This window comes from Manis javanica, chromosome 10 (assembly GCF_040802235.1).
Source record: "Manis javanica isolate MJ-LG chromosome 10, MJ_LKY, whole genome shotgun sequence".
Lineage (NCBI taxonomy): Eukaryota > Metazoa > Chordata > Mammalia > Pholidota > Manidae > Manis > Manis javanica.
Window position 1 is genome coordinate 64020467 of NC_133165.1, and position 24374 is coordinate 64044840.

General features: G+C 39.9%; 1 protein-coding gene across 7 annotated transcripts in view; it reads right to left on the minus strand.

The window, feature by feature from the left end:
* The window catches only part of GRIP1 (glutamate receptor interacting protein 1), a 643653-nt gene that overhangs the window by 165631 nt on the left and 453648 nt on the right, over positions 1-24374 (minus strand). For 6 of the 7 annotated variants that reach the window (XM_037007167.2, XM_037007164.2, XM_037007169.2 and 3 more), the window contains exon 2: positions 11936-12016. The exons of the other annotated variant lie outside the window; for it this stretch is intronic. In XM_037007167.2, coding sequence (XP_036863062.2) covers positions 11936-12016 — 81 coding nt within the window. The remainder of the gene's footprint in view (positions 1-11935; positions 12017-24374) is intronic. 7 annotated transcript variants of the gene reach the window in all.

Consider the following 24374-nt stretch of genomic DNA (forward strand, 5'->3'; position numbering starts at 1 on the left):
CTTGTGCCTGGAGAGCAGAAGAGGAGGTCCTGCCACTGTAATTACTACCACCTTCATCTGCCTCCTAGAAAGAATAGTTCTTGATTGTGCTTTATTAGAATATGGACAACTTATCATGCAAGAACTATAGCTAACAGGAGGTTAAGGACAGCTAGAAGAATTTTTCCAAGTTCTCTAGGCCAGAACAAGAAGAAAATGGGGAAGAAGCCTACTGCAGGTAGGAGCAGGCATAAAGGTGCTTTTAAAAGTACGGTGAAATGCTGTGCTACTCGATTCCAGTGATGCATCTCCAGTGGCTTCTAAGCACACTAATTTTAAACTAGAAAGGATAGAACTTAAGATTAAAAAGGAAAGTTATACCAAAGCTAGGTAAAATGATATCAAAAGAATATTCCTTAGCTGTTTAAATTACATTTGAGTTTCTAGAATTGGAAAAATTACCTCCCAGAGAATTAAAAGAATGTTCAGATGTGATCATGAAATAAAGATAAAAATGAATGATATGCCACAATGCCAAGAATGAGTATACATCTCAATTGCTATAGTAAGGAGCTCTGGAAATTCTGGGTCTCTGGAATTGATGGCACATCCTGGCAAAATTTTAGAAAGGATCATTATACCACTGAAGAATAAGGCACATATTTGAATATTTCAGTGGGCTTTGAGAAAGAACTCTCATAATAGCCCGTGGACAGATGAGAGTACTGTCCACTCAAAGTCTGGGGCTCTCAAGCTCACTGAGGATGCCCAAAGCCTGCCAATCAGTGTTAATGGATCAAGTTACTGGTGGTGCGGATGCTGCTGAGCTCTGTCCTTGGTACTGCTATGCTCAAAATTCTTAGCATGGTTAAATGCTTATCAAATTATGGCTAATTCACTGCTAAGAAGAGCAGTAAATATATGTGATGAACAGGAATAGAGACTATATCTACCATGTTGGAAAGATGAGCTGAATCATTCAAGAGCAGACACATAGCTGAAAGGTGAGGGGCTTTGAATTAAGGTAATTCTAAACTCAAATACCAGCTTTTTTGGGTAAACTTGGGCAAGTTACTTCAGCCTTTGTGGGCCTTAATTCTTCTGTAAAATTGGGATAATTAACTATCTCTTCTAAATAAATAAGACTGGTACATGATAGACGTCCAGCAATTGTTAGTATGCTTCCTCCCCTCCTCTTAAACCTTACCAGCTGAATGTAACAGCAATAAACGTGCAGACAACTGAAGGAAGGATGCAGTGCTGCCCAGACTTGTAAGGAGAGCTACAGCTCAAGAGAGGAAGCCTAGATCTTAAAAGCAGTTCACAAGAATGAGAACAAGACCTACCAACTGCATTCAATATAAACAAACATTCCTATGTCTTTTAAAGCTACCATCTTAATTTGCATTCATCGAATGGAACATGTAGATCAGGGTAGGTAATGGTTTTCTTGTATTTTTTTCTCTTTAGCTGGGCAAGGGGTTCAGTTTTAGCTGCCACATGCTAAAGAGCACTGAGGAACAGGGGAGAGACCACCAGGGTGTGGAAAAAATGTCCCAGAAGGCAAGGCTGAAAGAAGGAACATGCTTTACCTGGTTAAACAACAACTCAGAGAAGAGACAACAGGTCATTAAAGTACCAGAGACTTACTGACCTGCCTCAACTTACTAAACTTACCGAGACTTACTAAAGTACCTGAAAGACTTACTTTGGGGATTAGAAGAGCCAATGGGTGGGTAGAGGTACAAGGGGAGAAACTTCAGCTAATCAGCGTAAGGGCTACTTCCTAACATGCAGAGATTTAAAAAAATGGGGGCTATCTCTAAAAACATTAAAGCAGAAGAAGCTCCCTATACAGAAAGAGGACAATGGAAAGTGTGTGTGTGTATGTGCATGCATGTGACTGAGGGAGGTAGGCTTAGGTGTATATGAAAGAAAGAGCAGTAAGGGTACCATGAGTTGTTATTTGTCATTCCATCTCATTATTTAATAAGGGTTGATGCATAATAGTGATCAGATGCTAAGGTAGGTGATGAAAGGAGAGTCTTTAGTATAACATACATGGACTGCACACAGCTATGAACCTTGCTGGATGAAACTTTGTGGGTGAATTTTTAATTAAGAAATATTTTCTTGAACTTAAAGGACTGTAAACTTAGAGATAAGTCTCGAACCCAAGAAAACCACTGCAGAGCCAGTTAAAACAGAATAGGCTGAACTGCCAAAAAGCTGAATAAAGACACATAATATTCTCAGTTCTCATAACAAGAAATGACTGTGGAAAGGAGGCGTCACAGGTGGGCTCCCAGGGGAAATGGAATCTGATAGATAGAGATGACATGGGGCCTCAGCATTAGATGGGTAAGTTCATTTTATCCCTTTTTGATTTGAAGATGCAGGGTTTGTAAGAGAGAAGAAGGTTCTATTTAGTTAGGGATCTACTGGGCTGCATGGTAATGCTGGGACATTGCCCTCAGCAATCTCGTCTACCAGGCTTTAAAATGCTACCTCCTCTTCCTACAAACCCGTAACACACCATTTCCCTCCTTACTCTGTGATGACCTCATCAGTTACTTCACTAAGAAAATGCACTCATCAGAAGAGGACTCACAGATGTTCTCAGCAGGAAATCTACCACCCTCCTGCCTTTGTGTCCTTGGACTCTGCCTGCCTTCCCCCTGCTGACAACTCTAGTCCTGCCCTACCCTCTTCAAAGACTTTGCTTTCACTTTTATCCCCTCTTCCTCTGCACCAATTTCTCCCACTCCACTAGGTCAGCCACATCAGTACACAAATGTACTGTATCCTCTGTCACATGTAAAAGAAAAGTCCCCCTTGGCCACAAGTCCCCTCTGGCTATTGTTCCATTTTCTGCTCCTCTTGATAGTTTTTTTTTTTTTGAAACTTGAAAAGAATTGTTCAATTTTTCTGCCTCTGTTTACAGAAGTCCTATTCTTACCTCAACCTACTCCAATCAGGGTTTTGCTCCCACATGTCATTGAAATGTTGCTGGTCAGAGTCACCAAAAAACCCCTTCTTACAGAAGAATCTTATGGCCAGTCCACAGTCTCCACCTTATTCATCTTATCAGCAATATTTGGACCCATCCTAGACTATCACGTTCCACATCTACTCTGTCAGCAGGCTCTTTGGCTTCTTTCTTTGATGTTTGGCCATTTTTTACTACCTCCACCTCCGTTATTCAAGTCGTCATTTCTTGTCTGAAATGCAGCAATGACACTGATCTCCTTATTTCCACTCTCATCTCCTGAAAGTCTATTTTCACATAGAAGGTAGAAATTTAAAAAATTGCATCAGTACCTCAATGGCTTCAGCCCTGTGGTGGCTTCCTGTCACACTTAGAATAAAATCCAAAGTCTTACCTTGGCTATCGGCTCTACAGAACCTACCTTTCTCTCTCTTTCCAACCTCATCTCTTGCCACTCTCAAACTTGCTTCTCCCTTTCTGGCCACACTAGCTTTCTCTCTGTTTCTTTAACAAGCCAAGCTCATTCTGACCTCAGGTCCTGTGCACTTGCTGGCCCAGACTCCTCTTCCTCCAGACCTCCTCATTTTAGGCTTGTTCGGATGTTACTCATGGAGGCCATGCTTCCTTGACTCTCTTTTTAAACACAGAGCCCATGTCTTTCTGGCCCTCCTTATACTAGTTTATTTCACTTTAATGTATTTAGCAAAGCCTGTCCTTATGTTAGGCTGCCCGTGTTTGTTGAATGTCTACCTTGCCTACTAGCATGGTGACTCCGGGTGGACAGAAGCGACTTGTAGAATATTCCTAGCATCTGGAACAGTACTAGGCACATAGTAGGTGCCTAAGAAGTTGTTTGGTAATTAAATGTTGGATGACTCTAAAGGGGTGAGTTGAGATAAAAACTCAGAGTCAAAAAATGAGAGATCATTATTGTTATAATGGAGTTAGGGAGTAAATAAAAGACTGGCTGGAGAAAAATAGCAATGCAGTGAAGTGTGCAAGGGTGAGAGGTGTGGGATCAATGTGTAAGCAGTCTGCAAGTTATGCAGAAGGCAGGAAAGCACCATGGGTGCAATCAAACTCCTAAAAAGAAAAAGAAATTTGCCAGGAGCTATAAAATATTTCCCCCAAAATTTTGAAGGAGAAATCTTTATAACAGTATTTTAACATTTAGTTCAGTAATAGGCTTTACAAATGTATAAGAATGTTAATTTTAGAAAAATCAAAATAAAAACATATGTATTGAGCACTTACCTGGGAGTCAGTCTTGCTTCTTTGAATCTGATAATGTGGGATATATATGAACTAATATTAGAAACTCTTTGCAAGGTTAAATGCTCTGCCACAGAACAAAGTGATTAATTTCATTTATTCAGTATTATCTTAAAGCTTTGTATTATTCCAAGGTATGGGACACATAAGTATAGAATTATGGTGTTGCCAATTTAAGAACATTTATTCAGAAGCCTGGTTGGCCAATTTCAATTTTTTCCTTGAGTCGGAAGCCCTGAAAATCACAAATGTACAGAAAAAATGAGAGCACAGCCTGAAGCGGTGGCTGCTTTCCTCCTTCATTACCCTGAGCCCTCAGTTCCTTAGGGAAATAATTGTACGGCGTTGTGACCACCCAGCCTTCATTCGCTGACCCATCTCTAATCAAGGGCACCAGTCAGTGATGACAGACATGCACTCTGTGACATGGACAGGCAGAGGCCATCCACACCAGAGGCTCCTGTTCACCTTATATTTTCTGGATACTTCTGAGCAAGGGCTCAATTGGCCTCTAGAAGTCAAAGTCTTTAGACCCCATTCTTATAAAGGATTCTCTCCACCATCTTCTCCTTTTACTTCCTGCTGAGGACTCTGGTCAAAATTCATGTTTATCTAGGGTTTATCTGGTTTATCCAATCTCCACTACTTTCTAGCCCTGTGACCTTGGGAAAAGTTCCTTTAGCTCTCCAAAACTGGTTGCTCATCTCTTACAAGGGAATGAACAAACTTCCTGCAGGTTTTGTGAGGAAGACACGAAACAGTATTGACCAAAACAGTTAATCCGATACTTGGAATGTAGCATGAAATGAATGGAAAAGTTGTGTTTATAATTATCTACAGTTTCCCTGAAGCTCTTTCTAGATTAGACCACTGTTGTGATGACTGAATTCTTGTTATTCCCTAGGCTTTGGGTTAATATTGTCCAATTAATTAATATTCAGAAGTTCAGTAAATTCTTTCTCTTCTAGTATTTCTTTCATTTTTACAGCAAAAGCCCCAAATGCTTCCCACTCACATTCAAATGACCAGTTTCTGTACTATAAATCCATAACTACTGCTCACATCCCTGCACAGGTAGGCATTGGGGTTCGCAAAGTCATTTACTTCTGAGAAGAACCTCTTTCCAAGCCAGTGTTTCTCAAAGTATGCTGTCCATAAACACTGATGGGTATACATGAGGGGACACATAAACCTTTTTTAAAAACTTCAGTTAGAAGTTAAAAAATTTAGGTAAGAAAAGTATAATTAGCATATTAAATCACAGCTAATAAAAGGATAAAGCTAAGTAAAAAAGTGAATCAATTTCAGTTTACTTAAAATCATATTAGTTATTATATGGGGTGGGGGAGCACAGATATATAACAAACATGAGGATGACATGTGAGTGACTGAAATTTGGAAAGCTGTTCAAGGTCACGTAAACTCAATGCATAAGATAGTGTTCTTGGACCCACTCTATTCTACAGTAAACCGTGTGAGATGGTTCTTCTTCACATTCTCTGCTGCCAATCAAGCAATACAAATCTCAACAAGCCTAATTCTCTGGTGTCGCTTAATTAAAAGACCCTAGATGGAAGGTCTCCTAACCTGGAGAGTAGGAAAATTTTTTCTTTGGTGCAAAAGCAGGAGAGGGGAAAAACTTTCACCTTGTAGTTCTTGTGCTCATTTCCTTGAACCTCCTTGTAAAATGCTGTGCAGGCACTGGGAGGCTGTGCTGGCTACCATCAGAGTCACTACGTCTGATTACTGTGTGTACCCGAAGCATGGCATTGACCAAATGCCACCACTCTGGAAACACAGTGGGGGCTTGGGAAATACCAAGGCATGGTACCAAATCACTACAAATAATTTCCCTTTAAATTGCATGCTGGAAGAATTACTGTTTAAAAATCATTTGCTGCATATGAACCACTTTATTATATTTCCCCCGTGTTTACTAAGGCGTGAGAGCAGTTCAAACATAATAGACTGTCATTTCTCTGAATCGTTAATGAAAGCTGCAGCCCTGAACACACAAATCAAGCTGCTTGCTTTGCCCAGTGTTATGTGAGGCAAACTCAGTATGTACAACCAGCCACACCGTGAAGCAGATCAGTTCTCTGGGGGAAATCCTTAATGTGCACCTGCCATGGTAAGTAATACGTTCTGCTTTGCATCACTCTTTTTATAGACTCCAGCTATTTTCACTTATTTCTTAGCCTTTTTCTATAGCAGAATGCTGGAATGAATCTTCTCATCTTGTCAATTTTAATGTTAAATTTTTCTCAGACTTTCAGTTTTTTTGCAGTGTTACAGTACCGCACAGACATTTCTGCTCAAACAGAAACAAATGAGGCTGGGGAAACCTCTGGCCTTTAAAGTTCTCTGGTTCCTGGCTGACCTAGGTGTCATTCATTAGTCTTGGACAGCAGATAATTTTCTTAGAAATGTTATATTTGGTGCAGCCTCAAGGCCCATGTGAATAGCTGCTGTACAGCACTTAATGAGTCAAAAATACATGGTAAGCAGAGATACAAATGTCACACTTTCTTGTAGGGAAGTGTACTGGTCCTAAGGTAACAGACTGCAGAGAGAACTGTTGTCTGCTGATCTTTGCCTGCTCATCTGTTCCACACATACTGAATACTTGTCGTTTGCTAAGCCCTGTTTAAACGCACTTGGGGACAGAGTGAATAAGAGATATAAAAGACCTGCCCTTTGGAATTTTTCATTTTAGTGAGGGACTGGGAAAGAAAAAAATAATAACTGAGCAGTTACTTTCAGATAGGGATGAGTACTAGGGGAAAAACCAAACAAACGGGGGTGTGGGCAGAATCGTAGACATATAGGTAATGCTGCCAGGAGTCTTGACTTTGTGATCTCAGCAACTTTTCTCCAAAGAAGTGATATAGTGTTGCTAGTTTCTTAAATATTCAATAATAGTGACACTTCTAGAAATCATTGTTTGGAGTTCTTGATGCTGACTGTAAGGGGCTCTGCCAGGGCACTCCCTGGCCTTGCCCTGCTGTCCTCACCTTGGCCCACTGGGATGCTTTTAGGGATATAGGGACAGCCTCACTGAGTAGCAAAGGCGCTGGTCCCTTGCTATTTTCCCATGTGGATCATCCCTCTGCTAATAGCAGAGTTGGACTCAGCATTTTTAGGCAGCATCTGCAGCATCATTTTTCTAAACTTTTCAGTTTTGAAATAATTTGAAAATGACGTGAGTTGCAGGAACATTTGTGTAAGCACTCCATCACATCCTCCATCCACACATACATGCAGAGACATCCATTTTTTTTTCTAAATGATTTGAGAGTACATTGCAAATCTAATGGCCCTCTACTTCTTTCATCCTCAGCTTTATTGAGGTGCAACTGACAAAACTGTATTTTGCGTACAAGGTGATACAACAAACTGTGGTTTCCATTCCCTGAGACTTGCCTGTTTTCTGGAGGGTCTCAAAGGTGGAACTAAGCAGAGGAAGAACCAGGCCTGAAAGTCAGAGTAGATGCCTGTCATACACCTGAACAGTGTGATAGCCATAAAACCCTAGTGTAAATCTCACGCCATATATCTGCCATAATAATGAAAATTTAGACCAGTGAAGCATCAAATTGTGTGCTAACAAAGACAGGAAAATGCTGAGCATAGGGGATGGAACCTTCAAAATGCCTGCCCTGTTCCCCTTATTTCAAGGTTGCCAGCTTCTCCATGGTACCTCGGGTGCTGCATTATTTTCCACACTTGGCTTTTTCAATAGGTGTTGACCCTTCCTAGATGTATTCTGAATGGCGTGAATGTACACATCTTGGACTAATGGACATTTCAGATTCTCAGCTCCATAGTTTTACCTGCCCTGCAAATATTCAAATTGAGGAGTAACAAAGACTGCTATCAATTTCATTCCATTATGACCAAATTAGTAAGTATCTTTTCTTATATTCTCTGAGAGAAAAAAATCCCAGATAAAATTTTGGGTCTCATTCTGGCTACAGAGTTAAATTTTCCTGGGGCACCAAATTTTGAAAATGCAATAGATGTGAGTGCTTGAAATCTTTCTGCATTTGTAAATTGCCCAGAATTCACATTCATATGCAGAGACTAGCATAAGTGAAGAAAGCTACCCTACCTGGAAAGGGGAGGCAAGCCAAATAAATACACGAATTCTAGGCCTGAGGTCTAGTGTAGTATCCTGTCTTTTCCCTTCACTAACCTTAGACAAGCACGATCAATACTTCATCTCTAAGTGGGAAAAGCTACAATTACTGCAAAGTCTGTCAAACCAAAAGTCAATAATTTGGACAAACCCTTCAAGCGGTCAAACTTCAATTTACCAGTAATCTTCAAATAAAGAAGAATGAGATCAACAGATTCTTTTACTAATAAACATAGATGTATGGTAGAATCTGTTGTTTCAAAATATCTTTGTACTTGAAGTTCCTCTTCTCTTTGAAAAAAAATGGGCAGAAGTGAGGTTGAAAATATTCTTCTGTAATATTTCTCAACAGAATGTTAAGTCTCTAACCTAAAGTTAAGCTTCAATGTCAGAGGGACTTGGTTTTACTATCATCACTATTAAAATTTTTATAAAACCTTATGAAAGCCTAAAAAGTCTTTTTTCTAACACATTTAATGCCAAAAGAGACATGATTAAAACGACAAGTTTCCAAACAACATGAATAATGCATTTCCCCTTTATCCAAAGCAAATGCATTTTGTTCCTAAGAGATGTTTAATCCCTCTCTTTTTTTGAGAAGAGAAAAGGAGGGGGATGAATTGATTTAGTTAGAATTGTCTTTAATGAAAGACACATATCTGACTTGGGAGTACAAAATAATTGCTGAAATAATTTTGAGTTTATACAGGGAGAGTAGATTTTGATATGAATGGAAAGCAAATTCTATTTCTGTTAGCATTCAAGGTTACCTCTTTGGGACTAACAAATAATTAAAAGTTACTCTTTTACTATGTCATGGAAATAGTGGAGCCCATGTTAAGAAATCTTATGTCTCTCTCTATGTGTACCATTATTTACTCAGGGAAGCTCTAGGTCTACATTTGTAGAGTAAGTTTCAAAGAATGGCTAAGGCTCTCATAAAACTTGGATAGAGAAGTCTCAAATGCCTGCCACTACCCTACACTCTTCCCCCTATACCCTCAGCCCTTGCATCAGAGAAAGTGTTGACAGGAATGGTCAGATTCAGTCACCCTCAAAGGACCACTGGGAGGGCAGTCTCGGGGCAGGGGGAGGAAAAGGCATGGCTCCTTTAAGGCTTCAGCTCCCTTGGGTTCGCTTCCTTCCCACAACTGGGGCAGCAAAATGGCTCTGGGAGGTGCCTCTTCCCTGAGAAGATCCAGGGACTGTAGATGGGCCAGGCACTCCTTTAGGCCCTCCTTCAGTCCTTGGAGCACTTCTCTCCAGACACATCTTTCCTTGTTCCCAGAGTGGTAAAGTACATTTGAGGGATGGAAGACTGAGAGGTGAGCACAAGAGAAAGGAATAAAGCATTAGGCCCTCACAGCTCCATGTGGTCTAACTTCCTTCATGAGGCGAACACTTTAGGATTTCTCAGCTGAAGCTCCAGCGAATAATACAGAGTGTGCATTTCCCCCGCAGTGTCCTATGTGCATTTCTGTCTCATGGTCTCAGCAGGGGTAAAGGTAGACACAACATGACTGGTTAAAAGCCTTCTGGATGCTGGGTTAGATCTCTCTTCAGTGATCTGGCCAAAAATCAGGGAAGACAACCTTCTTTTTGCCAGAACGATAGGTACTTTTAAGTAAGACAGTCCAAGGTTCAGAACTCCAAGTGTCAGAAGTCAATTACAAAGCAGTTTCTAAGAAGTCTCTTTATTTGCTTCTTAAGATAACAGTAAGCAATAATCAGCCATTCACCACCTTGCTTTTCTAGGCCTCTAGCCAGTTAAGGCTTTTTTCTTGGACTGTTCCAAATAACTAAGATTTTGAAGACCCCTGACCCTTCTGGCTGCTACCTTACCAGAGATGAACAAAAAGGTGTTAGCTTATATTCACACTTCAGGGAAAGGACCAATGAGGCCTCAAAAAAGTCTCGTAATGCCAATGACTTTTCAAATGACAAAAGGAGGAACAAAGGAAAAATTCTATAAAGAAGAGACACCTGTGTGTGTGTGAAGATTATGATCAACACGTTCTGTGTACCTAACACATAACTTAAAAAACTCCTTAATGGCATTAAGGAAAACTCTGGCCCTCAAACATTCTATAATTTAGTACAATATGACATTAGACAGCCCAGAAAGGCAAATAATGATTAAAGTCGGTGCTTTTGTTTAATATCACATGGCATGGTAAGGACATAGAGAAGTCTCTTCAGTCTTCCCAGTAGAGAAACACTAAGTACCAGCCAATGTGGAAAAGCCACGAGGCATTGATGGATACCTGGCATTCTTAAACTTCAAACTCTGGGTACTTCCTTATTGCTGACAAGGATAAAGCAGAGATCATAGCCCACAGCCGACTGAAGAGTCTTTTTAAATGGTCTCAGCACTAAGAAAGCTGTTTTATAGGATGGAATAGAAGAAATCTCAGCACTGAGGGATGTCACCTAATTATGGAATTGAAATTAGTTTAGAATCTTCAATGCGCATTAAAAAGGATGTGTAACACATTTACGGGATGCCTTATTATAAGCCGTGTGCTTTCATAATGAATCTAAACCTTCAGAATAAGAATAAAAGTAATAAGCTGTTTTTACATAATACACTTGAAGATGGTTGCTCAGAAAGCGGACTCATGTTGCTCTTTATTCAAATGGAAAAATCCCCTTTTCACTGACAGGTTGGCCAAACCATTCCACTTAAATGTGGAAATACTCTTTCTTTCTCCTGAATTATTTAACTACAGTACTCTAAAATCCTGTAGCTAAGGGTTAGCTGTACTCAATTTACTCACATAGAATATATAAAGTATATAAACACACAAAATATATAAAATGAATATCTAAAGTATTAATGGTTTTAATGGTTCTCTTAAATATAGGGGCTTTCATAAGACGTTTTCCAGGAATTACCTGGTTCAGATAAAGTATGAACAACAGTTTGAATTTTCTTTCTCCTTTAATTTTAGAACTTATGTGTTATTCTCAAATTCAGAGCTTCAAAACATCAACGTTTGGGGGTAAAATACATTTTAAGATTTATTCCAAAACGTTTTGTTGAAAAGCAAGTATCACTACATTACAAGAATACTAATCACAGCTTCCATAGGAAACAGAGTCCCAGAATTTTACAAGAGTTGTCCAATGGAAGTAAACCTAAGTTCAAAGAGATAAGAAGAAAGGAGTAATTTGTTATTCAGCACATATGTGATCGGCTACAGCAATTTTAAACCACTTTGTTCTGCCAGGTATGTCCCAGTAAAGAAACAGAAGCTGCTGTGAATGTCGTCCCCTGAAAACAGAGGTGAGCGCGAGTACATGAGTGAGAGCTGATACAAATTTCAGTCCTTTTACAAAGAATCTGCACCCAGGATGAATCCCCAGAAGTTGGCAAGCTTTTCCAAAGTCTGGCTTTCCTCAATATTGTTTGAACAAGTTGTATAGAATGCAACCTACACTCTGTGAAACAGCACTCTTTTTTTTTTTCCTATTACCAAGTTGGAACTAGTTAGGATCATCAAATAACAGGGTTCAAAAGTAAAACAGCTGAAAAATCCAACAGTCTGGGGTCTAACCTGGGATGCTCTGTCTCCTCACAGCCAATGCTCCGTCAGGTGGCTTTGTCTGGCTGGCGGATTTACTGTAGGGGCTCTCATCTGCAAAGGTACAATGAAGGCTTTGGTTAATTTCCATCCAGTTTCTAATGCACTGAAGATTTTTTAATGGATTGCAATCCTTCTGCCAGAGAGGGGTGATATGGTATGGTAGACTAGGAAGAGTCAGTTGACCTGGGTCCTAATCTTGGTTCAGCTGTGGGACAAGGCATTTAAAAGGCTCTGAGCATCAGTTTAGTCTCTTATAAAAGAGGGATATATCCTTTCTCATTCACCTCGTAGGACTGTCAGGATGAAACTATACTGCACATGAAGGCATATATGGTAACAAGTATGCAAATATATACAAATGATTGCCTGTTACCTACATTCATTGATAAATAAGTATCAGTGAATAGAAGAAACAGAAGGACAAAGAAGGAATAAAATGGCTCAATGGGCACCAAGAATGAGGGAAATAAAAGTAAGTGTTATATTTCAGATAAGCAGATGGCAGAGCATTAGTATTGCAGGGGAATTAAGACACACAGAATTAGTGGGTTCCTCTTGGAAGTGTGAACTGGCATTTACAGCAAAATGGAGGACAGGGACTTTCAGGGTAAGAACAGAGAAGCTAGGTTGAAAACAGGGAAGGAATGATGGTTTGACAAAAGAAGACATATATTGCAGTGAGCTGAAATGTCTTCTTTTAGAAAGATGAAAATAACCTGTAGAACCACAGAGAAAACAACTAAAAAGACAGAAGGACTGAAGCTCAGTATGTCTGTGAGAATTAGGCAAGAAGCTGGATGAGCAGAACACCAGGTAACTAGATCAGTGAGGGATGGATCCATCAAATTCTAAGTGTTTTCTTTTTAAAACAAATCTAGAAAAGGATTTCCTCTTGGAGTACAGGAATAATGACCTAGGATGGCAAATATTAGTGTTAAAAAACAGAAAGGAAGAATTCTTACTAGTTTGCATGAGGCATCATTATAAAGTAAAAGAGATGTCTGAGTGACGACCTGAAACATTTTCAAGAATAGGACGTATATGGTCTGAGTAGACATCATATAAAATAATTATCTAGTCAAGCTAGAGGACCCAAATGTTACTTCTGGCCACACTATTAGGTTCGTTTATTGTAGCTGTAATAGGAAATCATTAAAAGATTAAAAATAACCATAATGTGCATGGCAAACTATTAACTCAAACAAGGATTTAATTCAGCAATGAGGCTTTATCATCTGAAAACTTAATTCTCCCAACTAAGTGGTTTGTGTTTCAAGACTGAGCAACTCAATTCCTTTCTAGGATGTACTTCTGGTTGAAATGATTCACGATTTCTTCATAAAGCTAACAAGGTCTTTAAAGGCAGTGACAAAAAGGAAAGATTAACACTGTTGTAAGGCTGCAATTGACAAAAATTGGAAGTCATGCTGTTTTATGTTTATATTCCAATTGTCACACAATTCTTTATATTCTTCCAGCCATAAATATAAACTACCAACTTTCAGATGCCAATACAATGAACAGTGTCATTTTTGCTTATGAAGCAGTATGCTAGGTATTAGACTGTTCTCTTTGCAATGCAGTTCGGAGTTTAATCACCAACCACAAAACAAAATGTACTATACTACCAAAGTCTTCATTTGTCCCAACAGTCCCACCTGAGTATTTGAGTACTTTTTTCACAGTGATGACTTAATAACCAGGCAATATGCTCTGTGCAACATATTAAAGGAAACTTACTTTATGTCAAAATCTGAATTCTGTTAAAACCAGTGAAAAATATATTTCCTTTATCCAAAACTTTGGAACTGTACTTATGAATACAGAGCACTGAGCCAGGGACAGCATCTTGGAAGCCTAAAGGCTTTCCTTAGTTTTCAATTTGTCAAGAATCCAGCCAATTCAAGTGTTGGGTTGAATCCAGTTGGATTTTCTTAAAAGGCCACAAGCGATTTGCCCAGGGACTCTGTTGTTTTTTGCACTTAAAGCTCTATTTAAGGAGCACTTTAGAAATATACCCGGTTTGCATTACAAAAGTAGCCAACCCTGATAAAACTGTTCTCATTTATATTTGAAAACAATTTCCTTGATTTAGAGCTGAGATAGTCTAGCTATGCACGTCCTTACAAGGTAGAAACTGAATTTCCGATGGCCACCTGGTCAGCCTCTACATAGCCATTCCCCAGCCCCAGAGCTCCCTCCCAGGGTGAAGAATGTTCTTGCTGTGCAGAGGCTAAGTAAATAATTGTCTAGAAGCCAAAAGTTGTATTGGTCAAAGGGCCAAACTGAAATAAATTTGTATTATCTAAGAACAGCTTAAAGTCAATCAGATGAATGCAAAGCTTCCTAATGGAAGTGAGGCAGAATCTTGGCACCATGTATCCTGAGAGTCAGGAGAGCATAGCAACAAAGCAACAAGGTACCACTGAAATGCTTTTAAACAAACTTTTCCTAAGAATATTTCTATTTTAAACCTCCAAGAGGTATCATGGGCCTTTTATGAAAAGCTACCCTTCACAGAATGGACGTACCTGTTGATGTGATTTACTTAAAAGTCAATTCTTGATTCAAACTCTGAAATAATGGAGGGAAGATACTGAATGAATCAGTGGCTGATGGCTCCATATTAGGATACTGAAGGACAAAAATGTCTGGGGCACATTTTTAAGCCTTGAGCATAATAAAGTCATGCAGAGCTATAAAGTCTTTCATTATGGTTTTCTCATGTGTCTCTTAATGAAGATTTGAAGATATATCACTCGAATTTCACAATTACAAGAGATGATCCAGACCAACCTTTCATTTTATAATCAGGACTTGAGGCCCAGAGAGGTAAATTTATAAAAGGACGCACATCTAGAATAAACCTAGACTGAATTTCTTCTACTCTTATTCCCACGCTCTTTCCAGCTTATGTTATTTTTCTCTTAGACAGATAATGAGATTTAACAGGCTGTCATATTTCTGTGCCACACAGGTCAGAGACCGGACACGCCACTCCAGCAGAGACTCTGCATGACGTTAATTCCTGGAGAAGCCCGCGGAGATGAGCAACCATAGCCAATACATTTTGTGTGTATATAAATATCATTGCTCCCTCCTCCTCATATTTGTCTGCCTAAAATGAAGTACACTTAAAAATCAACCTTTAGGTTTTCACTTTTTTTAAAGACAAAAGCTTAAATAAATGCCAATACAATTCACTGTTGCTCAGGAGGGGCTTCGATAACTTCACTGAGTTATTAGATCTCTGTTAATACTTCTTTGTTTCACCAGGGAGACATTATATAGATTTTCAAGTTCCACACAATTACACAAATAAAAAAATAGGTCAAAAAACAAGGAAAGGAATCATTCAGAAGCTAACTCCAGAGCAGTGCCTGACACATAGTGTTCATTCATTAAGTGTTTGCTGACAGAAGATTGAATTATATTCAGCTTTTCAAACTAGAGCATTTATTGTAAAGAAGCATCAGGGGAAAGTCAAACATTTGTTATGAGCTACCTTCCTTCCTTCCTGTGATTTTCTTTTTCTGGGTTAATTGCTTATTCTTTCTAAAGTCACATCATTACCCAACAACTATTAAGTATTGGTTTATTGTATGTTGAAAATCTGTGACTCTTTATAAGAATAATTTTAAAATATATTTCCTTTCATTTTCATTCAGACTACAACTTTAAAATAATGCCTTTAAACAAAGGAATTCTGATTTTCACTAGACACCCAGCCTTGACTGTTGATAGATCACATCAACGAGGGATCCTACTGAAAGTCGTGAAGGGGCAAAGCAGACATTCAGCCAGTGAGCTACTGCTCACCGAAGTGAATGCTGCAGTAATCATTAAGGACATCTCAGGGAATCAGAACTGTCAGCCTTTTTTAAATGACATCTTAGCAGCTAGATAATCACTGACAACATGATGGCTGCCCACTGTTATGGGGCGCATGTTGGTTGTATGAAGGAAGAGCAGGGGTCTCCTTTACAGCGACATCCCATGAGGCTAGGGAAAATCCCCTCCACTAAATGGACAATTGACATTGTGACAGAGACACAGAAAGGGCTTAGTGAAGCATATACTTAAAACAGAAGTGGAACAATAGGGGAGACCATCTGTCCCTCTCATTTCCCCCCGTTTGGCCAGTCTCTTCATGTGTCAAACACAGGAGGGGCAAATACAGATCATTTGCTTTGATTACATATTCCAAGTGAAGCTGGTGTGTATAAACTTGGAAAGCAAACAGCAGGCATTAAGAAGCAATGTATTCTGATATCCACCAAATCCCATGTCGGAGCTGGGAGAATCACATCTTGAGGAACGGACTCATTTCCCCTCATGTTCCCACAGCTTCAAATGGTTGCTTGGTATCAAACAGCATCCATGTGTAATAAGGGTGGTCTTGTCTCCATTTCCTGCCTCTCCCATTTGGGTTCCGGGCTTCCCAGAGGAACCAGATATAACTATGGTTTCAAGACTCTCTAGCTGTATTCAAGGATTTGTTGAAGAAAAAAGCTCGATTTCCTTTGGCTGAGACTAATCAGCCTAAACTAAACAATTCCTAGCAACTAATTATGCATAACTGAAGCACCTAAGCCAGCAGATCCCTTAACTTCTTAATTAGGAAAAAGAAAGGCACTTTGGGCAATTAAACATGATGATCACTTCCTAGCAGTGGGGAGACAGACAGCTCATGACACAGTGTTCATTACAAACTCAGAAGAAAACTCTGTTTCATGAATGAACACAATGAAATCCATTGTGCAGGAAATAATCTGTTCCTTGAATTCAATTGCATTTCAAAAATCTTAGTGCCTACTGTGTGCAAACTAAGCATCAATGTGGATAAAAAATAATAAAACTTTAAGTGGAATCCTTAGAACTTGATGGGTTTGAGACTGGAATATGTGCCTCATTAGCTGGCGGGGGTGGGGTGGGGGGTGGGGTGGAAATGAACATGGACTGAGGGTACTGGTGGAGGTGGGATGCAGGAAGAGAAAGGGAGTTTTGTTGCAATGGATTTTGGCCAGAATTTTGCAATCAGAAAAACCAAGAAACAGGCCATTTTAATTTTCAGCTAACATAGAAGTCTTGTGTGGTGTGGGAGCATCATCTTTTCAATACTTGGGTCCTTTGTGCCAGCCAATCATGAACATATTGTAGGTCAGCTGTTTCTCTCTTGAGACACTAGACCTCCAGTTCAGTTTGCTGTATAGACGGTTTGATGGCACACCCTAAAATTCAAGCAAGATTTCCTGAAGGGTAGTTGTTAAACAGTTTTGACAATAGAACCTAATTATGACAATAGAACTATAAGCATAGTGTCCTGCGGAGTTTAAAGAAATGCAGACTGAAAGATATGGCCAAATACTACTCTTCAATCCTAAATAGTTCTTAATCTCTGATTAAAATAACCCTGTTTTTCTTGGGCCCAACAAAAAGTGCATCCTCAATCTTTCCTAGAGTCAGAAGATTTTGGGTCTTACATGGGCTTCCAGCTACTTCTACTGCTTTGACATGGTGAGGCTAAGACATGGAGAGCTGCTTACATGTGATCCTGCCTACATGAATTAATTTTATCCCCTTCCTAATGGGGTAAAGAGGTCCACATAACTAAGTTTAAACTGGAAGGGGGTGTGAATGATTTGAGCTTGGTGACAGGTGGCAGAGGTGATGTGCTGCTCTATTATAGTCTCTGTCCCCTTAAGAGATGATTTCCCTCCCTTCAACCACCTACTTTCCCTCTTCTCTTTTGTTATTTGTGTTGCATGTGCATGACATTACATATCCTTGACTCTGCAGGTTCCTTATAGTTTTATAATTCAGACCAGAGGTGTGCTTCATGTTCTCAAAGGGGGCCAGGTCTTTTGCTTTTGATTGAAAATATCATTCCAACAGAACTTAACTTTATTTTAACAATGACAGAATGTCCTCTACAATTATGTTAATCACAATTATATCACAGCGATTAAATAGTACAGCTAAAAAGAATGACAACTATACAGCTCATGTTCCTGTAGGCCTGTCCTATAAGGCCATTTTTCTCCCTCTCTGCTCCACTATCTAACTGCTCACTACTGAAAATGTGGTCCATAGACAAGTACAGTGGGCATCGCCTAGGAACTTGTCAAAAATACAGACCTCCAGGCCCCACCCCTAGGGACCTGTGGATTCAGAGCCTACATTTAACAAAATCTCCAGGTGGTCTGTGTAAACATTAACGTTTGGAACACCATACACCAACTAACTTGAACAACAAATATTGGCACAGGTAGTGAAGATACACCTTTCCTGATTGTCACTTGACTGGGTCCATGGCAGTCCACAAAAGGAGCTGGCAAAATGGCTACAGCAATATCCCCACGCTTCACGTACTATAATTATCAAATTGTTTATAGAATGACTTCCTCAAACGAAAATGAAAGTGTTGCAAGATTATGGTTTGAGTGAATTTCATCTTCTCTTGATACACTTTGAAGGCTTGAACAGTCCTAAAATGGCTGATTTATGGGGGTAACTGGATATATCTAAGGCCAGATTACCTGAAGCAGTTATTGATTGTGACAATCATATATTAGTCAATTTACACTTTAAGGTGGAGAAAGGAAATAGTTTTGAGCTAATAACCCATAGCTAGCAAAGGACAATTGAAAATGAAAACTTTTGTCCTACCTCACAGCAGGGACACGGCAGGGGCCTGGGGGGAGTGGGGATGGGGGTGGGGGGAGGTCGGAGAATCTTCCATGATACTATCTCCTTAAACTCTTTTTCTCCAGGCACAAAGTCACCTCCTTGCCTCTGTACAGTTCTCTTGGAACCAAGAAGGTCTCCAGTACAGAAAATAACCTACGATTTTCATGCAGGGACAAACAGGAGCACTGTGGCCGCTGAGCATCTGGTTAACCTTGTAGAAGTGGTCTGTGGTAACTGGGCTGCTTGGGGATGCCTGCAGGCCAGTTGGAAGAGGAGTATCTCAAGCCAGGTTAATTTGTAAATCCTCTCTGAAATCAATGGGCATGAAATTGCACATTTTCTGCCTCTAGCATTCCTATTGCTCATGGTTCTGAATCACAAATGATAACTCCTATGTTTCTCTAAGTACTGTTTCCACCAAGGACAGATGAGTAAGCGTCACTGCAGTCATAGACTGGCCTCATCACCAAAGAATCTAAATTTTTAGAGGGATGGACTCTGTGCTATACAGCTCATTTTCATGATCATATCCACTTCCAATTAAAAACTTCAAAATCTTGATCACACTTGAGAAGGGGGCGGAGCCAGGATGGCGGCGTGAGTAGAGCAGCGGAAATCTCCTCCCAAAACCACATATATCTATGAAAATATAACAAAGACAATGCTTCCTAAAATAGAGACCAGAGGACACAGGACAACATCCAGACCACGTCCACACCTGCGAGAACCCAGCGCCTCGCGAAGAGGGTAAGATAAAAGCCCCGGCCTGGCGGGACCCGAGCACCCCTCCCCCCGGCCCCTGGCGGGTGGAGAGGAGTCAGCACGGAGGGAAAGAGAGCCCAGGACTGCTGAACACCCAGCCCTCGGATTCCAGAACAGAGCGCAGACACAGTGCATGCGTGGGGTCCTGGATACTAGGGAAACAGGGCAGCAGGACCGGTGAGTGGGTGCCTGAGGCTGATGCCGGAGAACAAAGAAATGGGAGTGGTTGTTTTTTTTTTTGGCGAGTGCTTTTTGGAAGCCTTAAAGGGACAGGGACCCCAATACTAGGGAAACAGGGCAGCAAGACTGGTGAGCAGGTGCCTGAGACCGGAGCCTGAGGACAAAGAAAATCACACGTTTTCCCCTTTTTTTTGGGTGAGTGCTTTTTGGAATCCTTAAAGGGACAGGGACCCCAATACTAGGGAAACAGGGCAGCAAGACTGGTGAGCAGGTGCCTGAGACTGGCGCCTGAGGACAAAGAAAATCACGCGTTTTTCCCTTTTTTTTTTTCTCTTTCATTGCTGCTGTTGTTGTTTTGGTTTGGAGAGTGCTTTTTGGAAGTCTTAAAGGGGCAGGACAGGACACTTAGACCAGAGACCCAGAATCTGGGGCTCTCTGGGCACTCTAACCCCCTGGGCATCAGGGAGCACAGAGGCCCCTTATAGAGATAAATAGCCTCCCGGCCGCTCCCCCTCCAATGGGGCTCCACCATTTTGGAGGAGCAGCCCCAGCCAGGCCATGCCCACAGCAACAGTGGAGATAAACTCCAAACCAACCGGGCAGGTAGCTGAAGCCCTGTCTGCGCACAGCTGCCAAGCATAAGCCACTAGAGGTAGCTATTCTCCCAGGAGAGGAAGGCCACAAACCAACAAGAAGGAAAGCTCTCCCAGCTGTCACTCATAGCAGCTCTGCAAACTATCTCTATTACCATGAAAAGGCAAAACTACAGGCAGACAAAGATCACAGAGACAACACCTGAGAAGGAGACAGACCTAACCAGTCTTCCTGAAAAAGAATTCAAAATAAAAATCATGAACATGCTGACAGAGATGCAGAGAGAAATGCAAGAGCAATGGTATGAGATGCAGAGAAAAATGCAAGAGCAATGGGATGAAGTCCAGAGGGAGATCATAGATGTCAGGAAGGAGATCACAGAAGTAAAACAAACCCTGAAAGGATTTATAAGCAGAATGGATAAGATGCAAGAGGCCATTGAAGGAACAGAAACCAGAGAACAGGAACATATAGAAGCTGACATAGAGAGAGATAAAAGGATCTCCAGGAATGAAACAACACTAAGATAATTATGTGACCAATCCAAAAGGAATAATATTCGTATTATAGGGGTACCAGAAGAAGAAGAAAGAGGAAAAGGGATAGAAAGTTTCTTTGAAGAAATAATTGCTGAAAACTTCCCCAAACTGGGGGAGGAAATAATCGAACAGACCATGGAAATACACAGAACCCCCAACAGAAAGGATCCAAGGAAGACAACGCCAAGACACATAATAATTAAAATGGCAAGGATCAAGGACAAGGAAAGAGATTTAAAGGCAGCTAGAGAGAAAAAGGTCACCTATAAAGGAAAACACATCAGGCTAACATCAGACTTCTCAACAGAAACCCTACAGGCCAGAAGAGAATGGCATGATATATTTAATGCAATGAAACAGAAGGGCCTTGAACCAAGGATACTGTATCCAGCACGACTATCATTTAAATATGATGGCAGGATTAAAAAATTTCCAGACAAGCAAAAGCTGAGGGAATTTGCTTCCCACAAACCACCTCTACAGGGCATCCTACAGGGACTGCTCTAGATGGGAGCACTCCTAAAAAGAGCACAGAACAAAACACACAACATATGAAGAATGGAGGAGGAGGAATAAGAAGGGAGAGAAGAAAAGAATCTCCAGACAGTGTATATAACAGCTCAATAAGTGAGCTAAGTTAGGCAGTAAGATACTAAAGAAGCTCACCTTGAACCTTTGGTAACCACAAATCTAAAGCCTGCAATGGCAATAAGTACATATCTCTCAATAGTCACTCTAAATGTAAATGGACTTAATGCACCAATCAAAAGACACAGAGTAATAGAATGGATAAAAAAGCAAGACCCATCAATATGCTGCTTACAAGAAACTCACCTCTAGCCCAAAGACAGGCACAGACTAAAAGTCAAAGGATGGAAAAATATATTTCAAGCAAACAACAGTGAGAAGAAAGCAGGGGTTGCAGTACTAATATCAGACAAAATAGACTTCAAAACAAAGAAAGTAACAAGAGATAAAGAAGGACACTACATAATGATAAAGGGCTCAGTCCAACAAGAGGATATAACCATTCTAAATATATATGCACCCAATACAGGAGCAACAGCATTTATGAAACAAATACTAACAGAACTAAAGAGGGAAATAGACTGCATTGCATTCATTTTAGGAGACTTCAACACACCACTCACCCCAAAGGATAGATCCACCGGGCAGAAAATAAGTAAGGACACACAGGCACTGAACAACACACTAGAACAGATGGACCTAATAGACATCTATAGAACTCTACATCCAAGAGCAACAGGATATACATTCTTCTCAAGTGCACATGGAACATTCTCCAGAATAGACCACATACTAGCTCACAAAAAGAGCCTCAGTAAATTCCAAAATATTGAAATTCTACCAACCAATTTTTCAGACCAAAAAGGTATAAAACTAGAAATAAATTCTACAAAGAAAACAAAAGGGCTCACAAACACATGGAGGCTTAACAACATGCTTCTAAATAATCAATGGATCAATGAACAAATCAAAATAGAGATCAAGGAATATATAGAAACAAATGACAACAACAACACAAAGCCCCAACTTCTGTGGGATGCAGCGAAAGCAGTCTTAAGAGGAAAGTATATAGCGATTCAGGCACACTTGAAGAAGGAAGAACAATCCCAAATGAATAGTCTAACATCACAATTATCGAAACTGGAAAAAGAAGAACAAATGAGACCTAAAGTCAGCAGAAGGAGGGACATAATAAAGATCAGACAAGAAATAAATAAAACTGAGAAGAATAAAACAATAGCAAAAATCAACAAAACCAAGAGCTGGTTCTTTGAGAAAATAAACAAAATAGATAAGCCTCTAGCCAAACTTATTAAGAGAAAAAGAGAATCAACACAAATCAACAGCATCAGAAATGAGAACGGAATAATCACGACAGACTCCACAGAAATACAAAGAATTATTAAAGACTACTATGAAAACCTATATGCCAACAAGCTGGAAAACCTAGAAGAAATGGACAACTTCCTAGAAAAATACAACCTCCCAAGACTGACCAAGGAAGAAACACAAAAGTTAAACAAACCAATTACGAGCAAAGAAATTGAAACGGTAATCAAAAAACTACCCAAGAACAAAACCCCGGGGCCGGATGGATTTACCTCGGAATTTTATCAGACACACAGAGAAGACATAATACCCATTCTCCTTAAAGTGTTCCAAAAAATAGAAGAGGAGGGAATACTCCCAAACTCATACTCATTCTATGAAGCCAACATCACCCTATACCAAAACCAGGCAAAGACCCCACCAAAAAAGAAAATTACAGACCAATATCTCTGATGAATGTAGATGCAAAAATACTCAATAAAATATTAGCAAACAGAATTCAACAGTATATCAAAAGGATCATACACCATGAACAAGTGGGATTCATCCCAGGGATGCAAGGATGGTACAACATTCGAAAATCCATCAACATCATCCACATCAACAAAAAGAAAGACAAAAACCACATGATCATCTCCATAGATGCTGAAAAAGCATTTGACAAAGTTCAACATCCATTCATGATAAAAACTCTCAGCAAAATGGGAATAGAGGGCAAGTACCTCAACATAATAAAGACCATATATGACAAACCCACAGCCAACATTACACTGAACAGCGAGAAGCTGAAAGCATTTCCTCTGAGATCGGGAAACAGACAGGGATGCCCACTCTCCCCACTGTTATTTAACATAGTACTGGAGGTCCTAGCCATGGCAATCAGACAAAACAAACAAATACAAGGAATCTAGATTGGTAAAGAAGAAGTTAAACTGTCACTATTTGCAGATGATATGATACTGTACATAAAAAACCCTAAAAACTCCACTCCAAAACTACTAGAACTGATATCGGAATACAGCAAAGTTGCAGGATACAAAATTAACACACAGAAATCTGTAGCTTTCCTATACACTAACAATGAACCAATAGAAAGAGAAATTTGGAAAACAATTCCATCCACAATTGCATCAAAAAGAATAAAATACCTAGGAATAAACCTAACCAAAGAAGTGAAAGACCTATACCCTGAAAACTACAAGTCACTCTTAAGAGAAATTAAAGGGGACAGTAACAGATGGAAACTCATTCCATGCTCATGGCTAGGAAGAATTAATATCGCCAAAATGGCCATCCTGCCCAAAGCAATATACAGATTTGATGCAATCCCTATGAAACTACCAGCAACATTCTTCAATGAACTGGAAGAAATAATTCAAAAATTCATATGTAAACACCAAAGACCCTGAATAGCCAAAGCAATCCTGAGAAAGATGAATAAATTAGGGGGATAAAGTATGGAGATAAAGCCATAGTAATCAAGACAATTTGGTACTGGCACAAGAACAGAGCCACAGACCAATGGAACAGACTAGAGAATCCAGACATTAACCCAGACATATATGGTCAATTAATATTTGATAAAGGAGCCATGGACATACAATGGCAAAATGACAGTCTCTTCAACAGATGGTGCTGGCAAAACTGGACAGCTACATGTAGGAGAATGAAACTGGACCATTGTCTAACCCCATATACAAAGGTAAACTCAAAATGGATCAAAGACCTGAATGTAAGTCATGAAACCATTAAAACCTTTGGAAAAAAATATAGGCAAAAACCTCTTA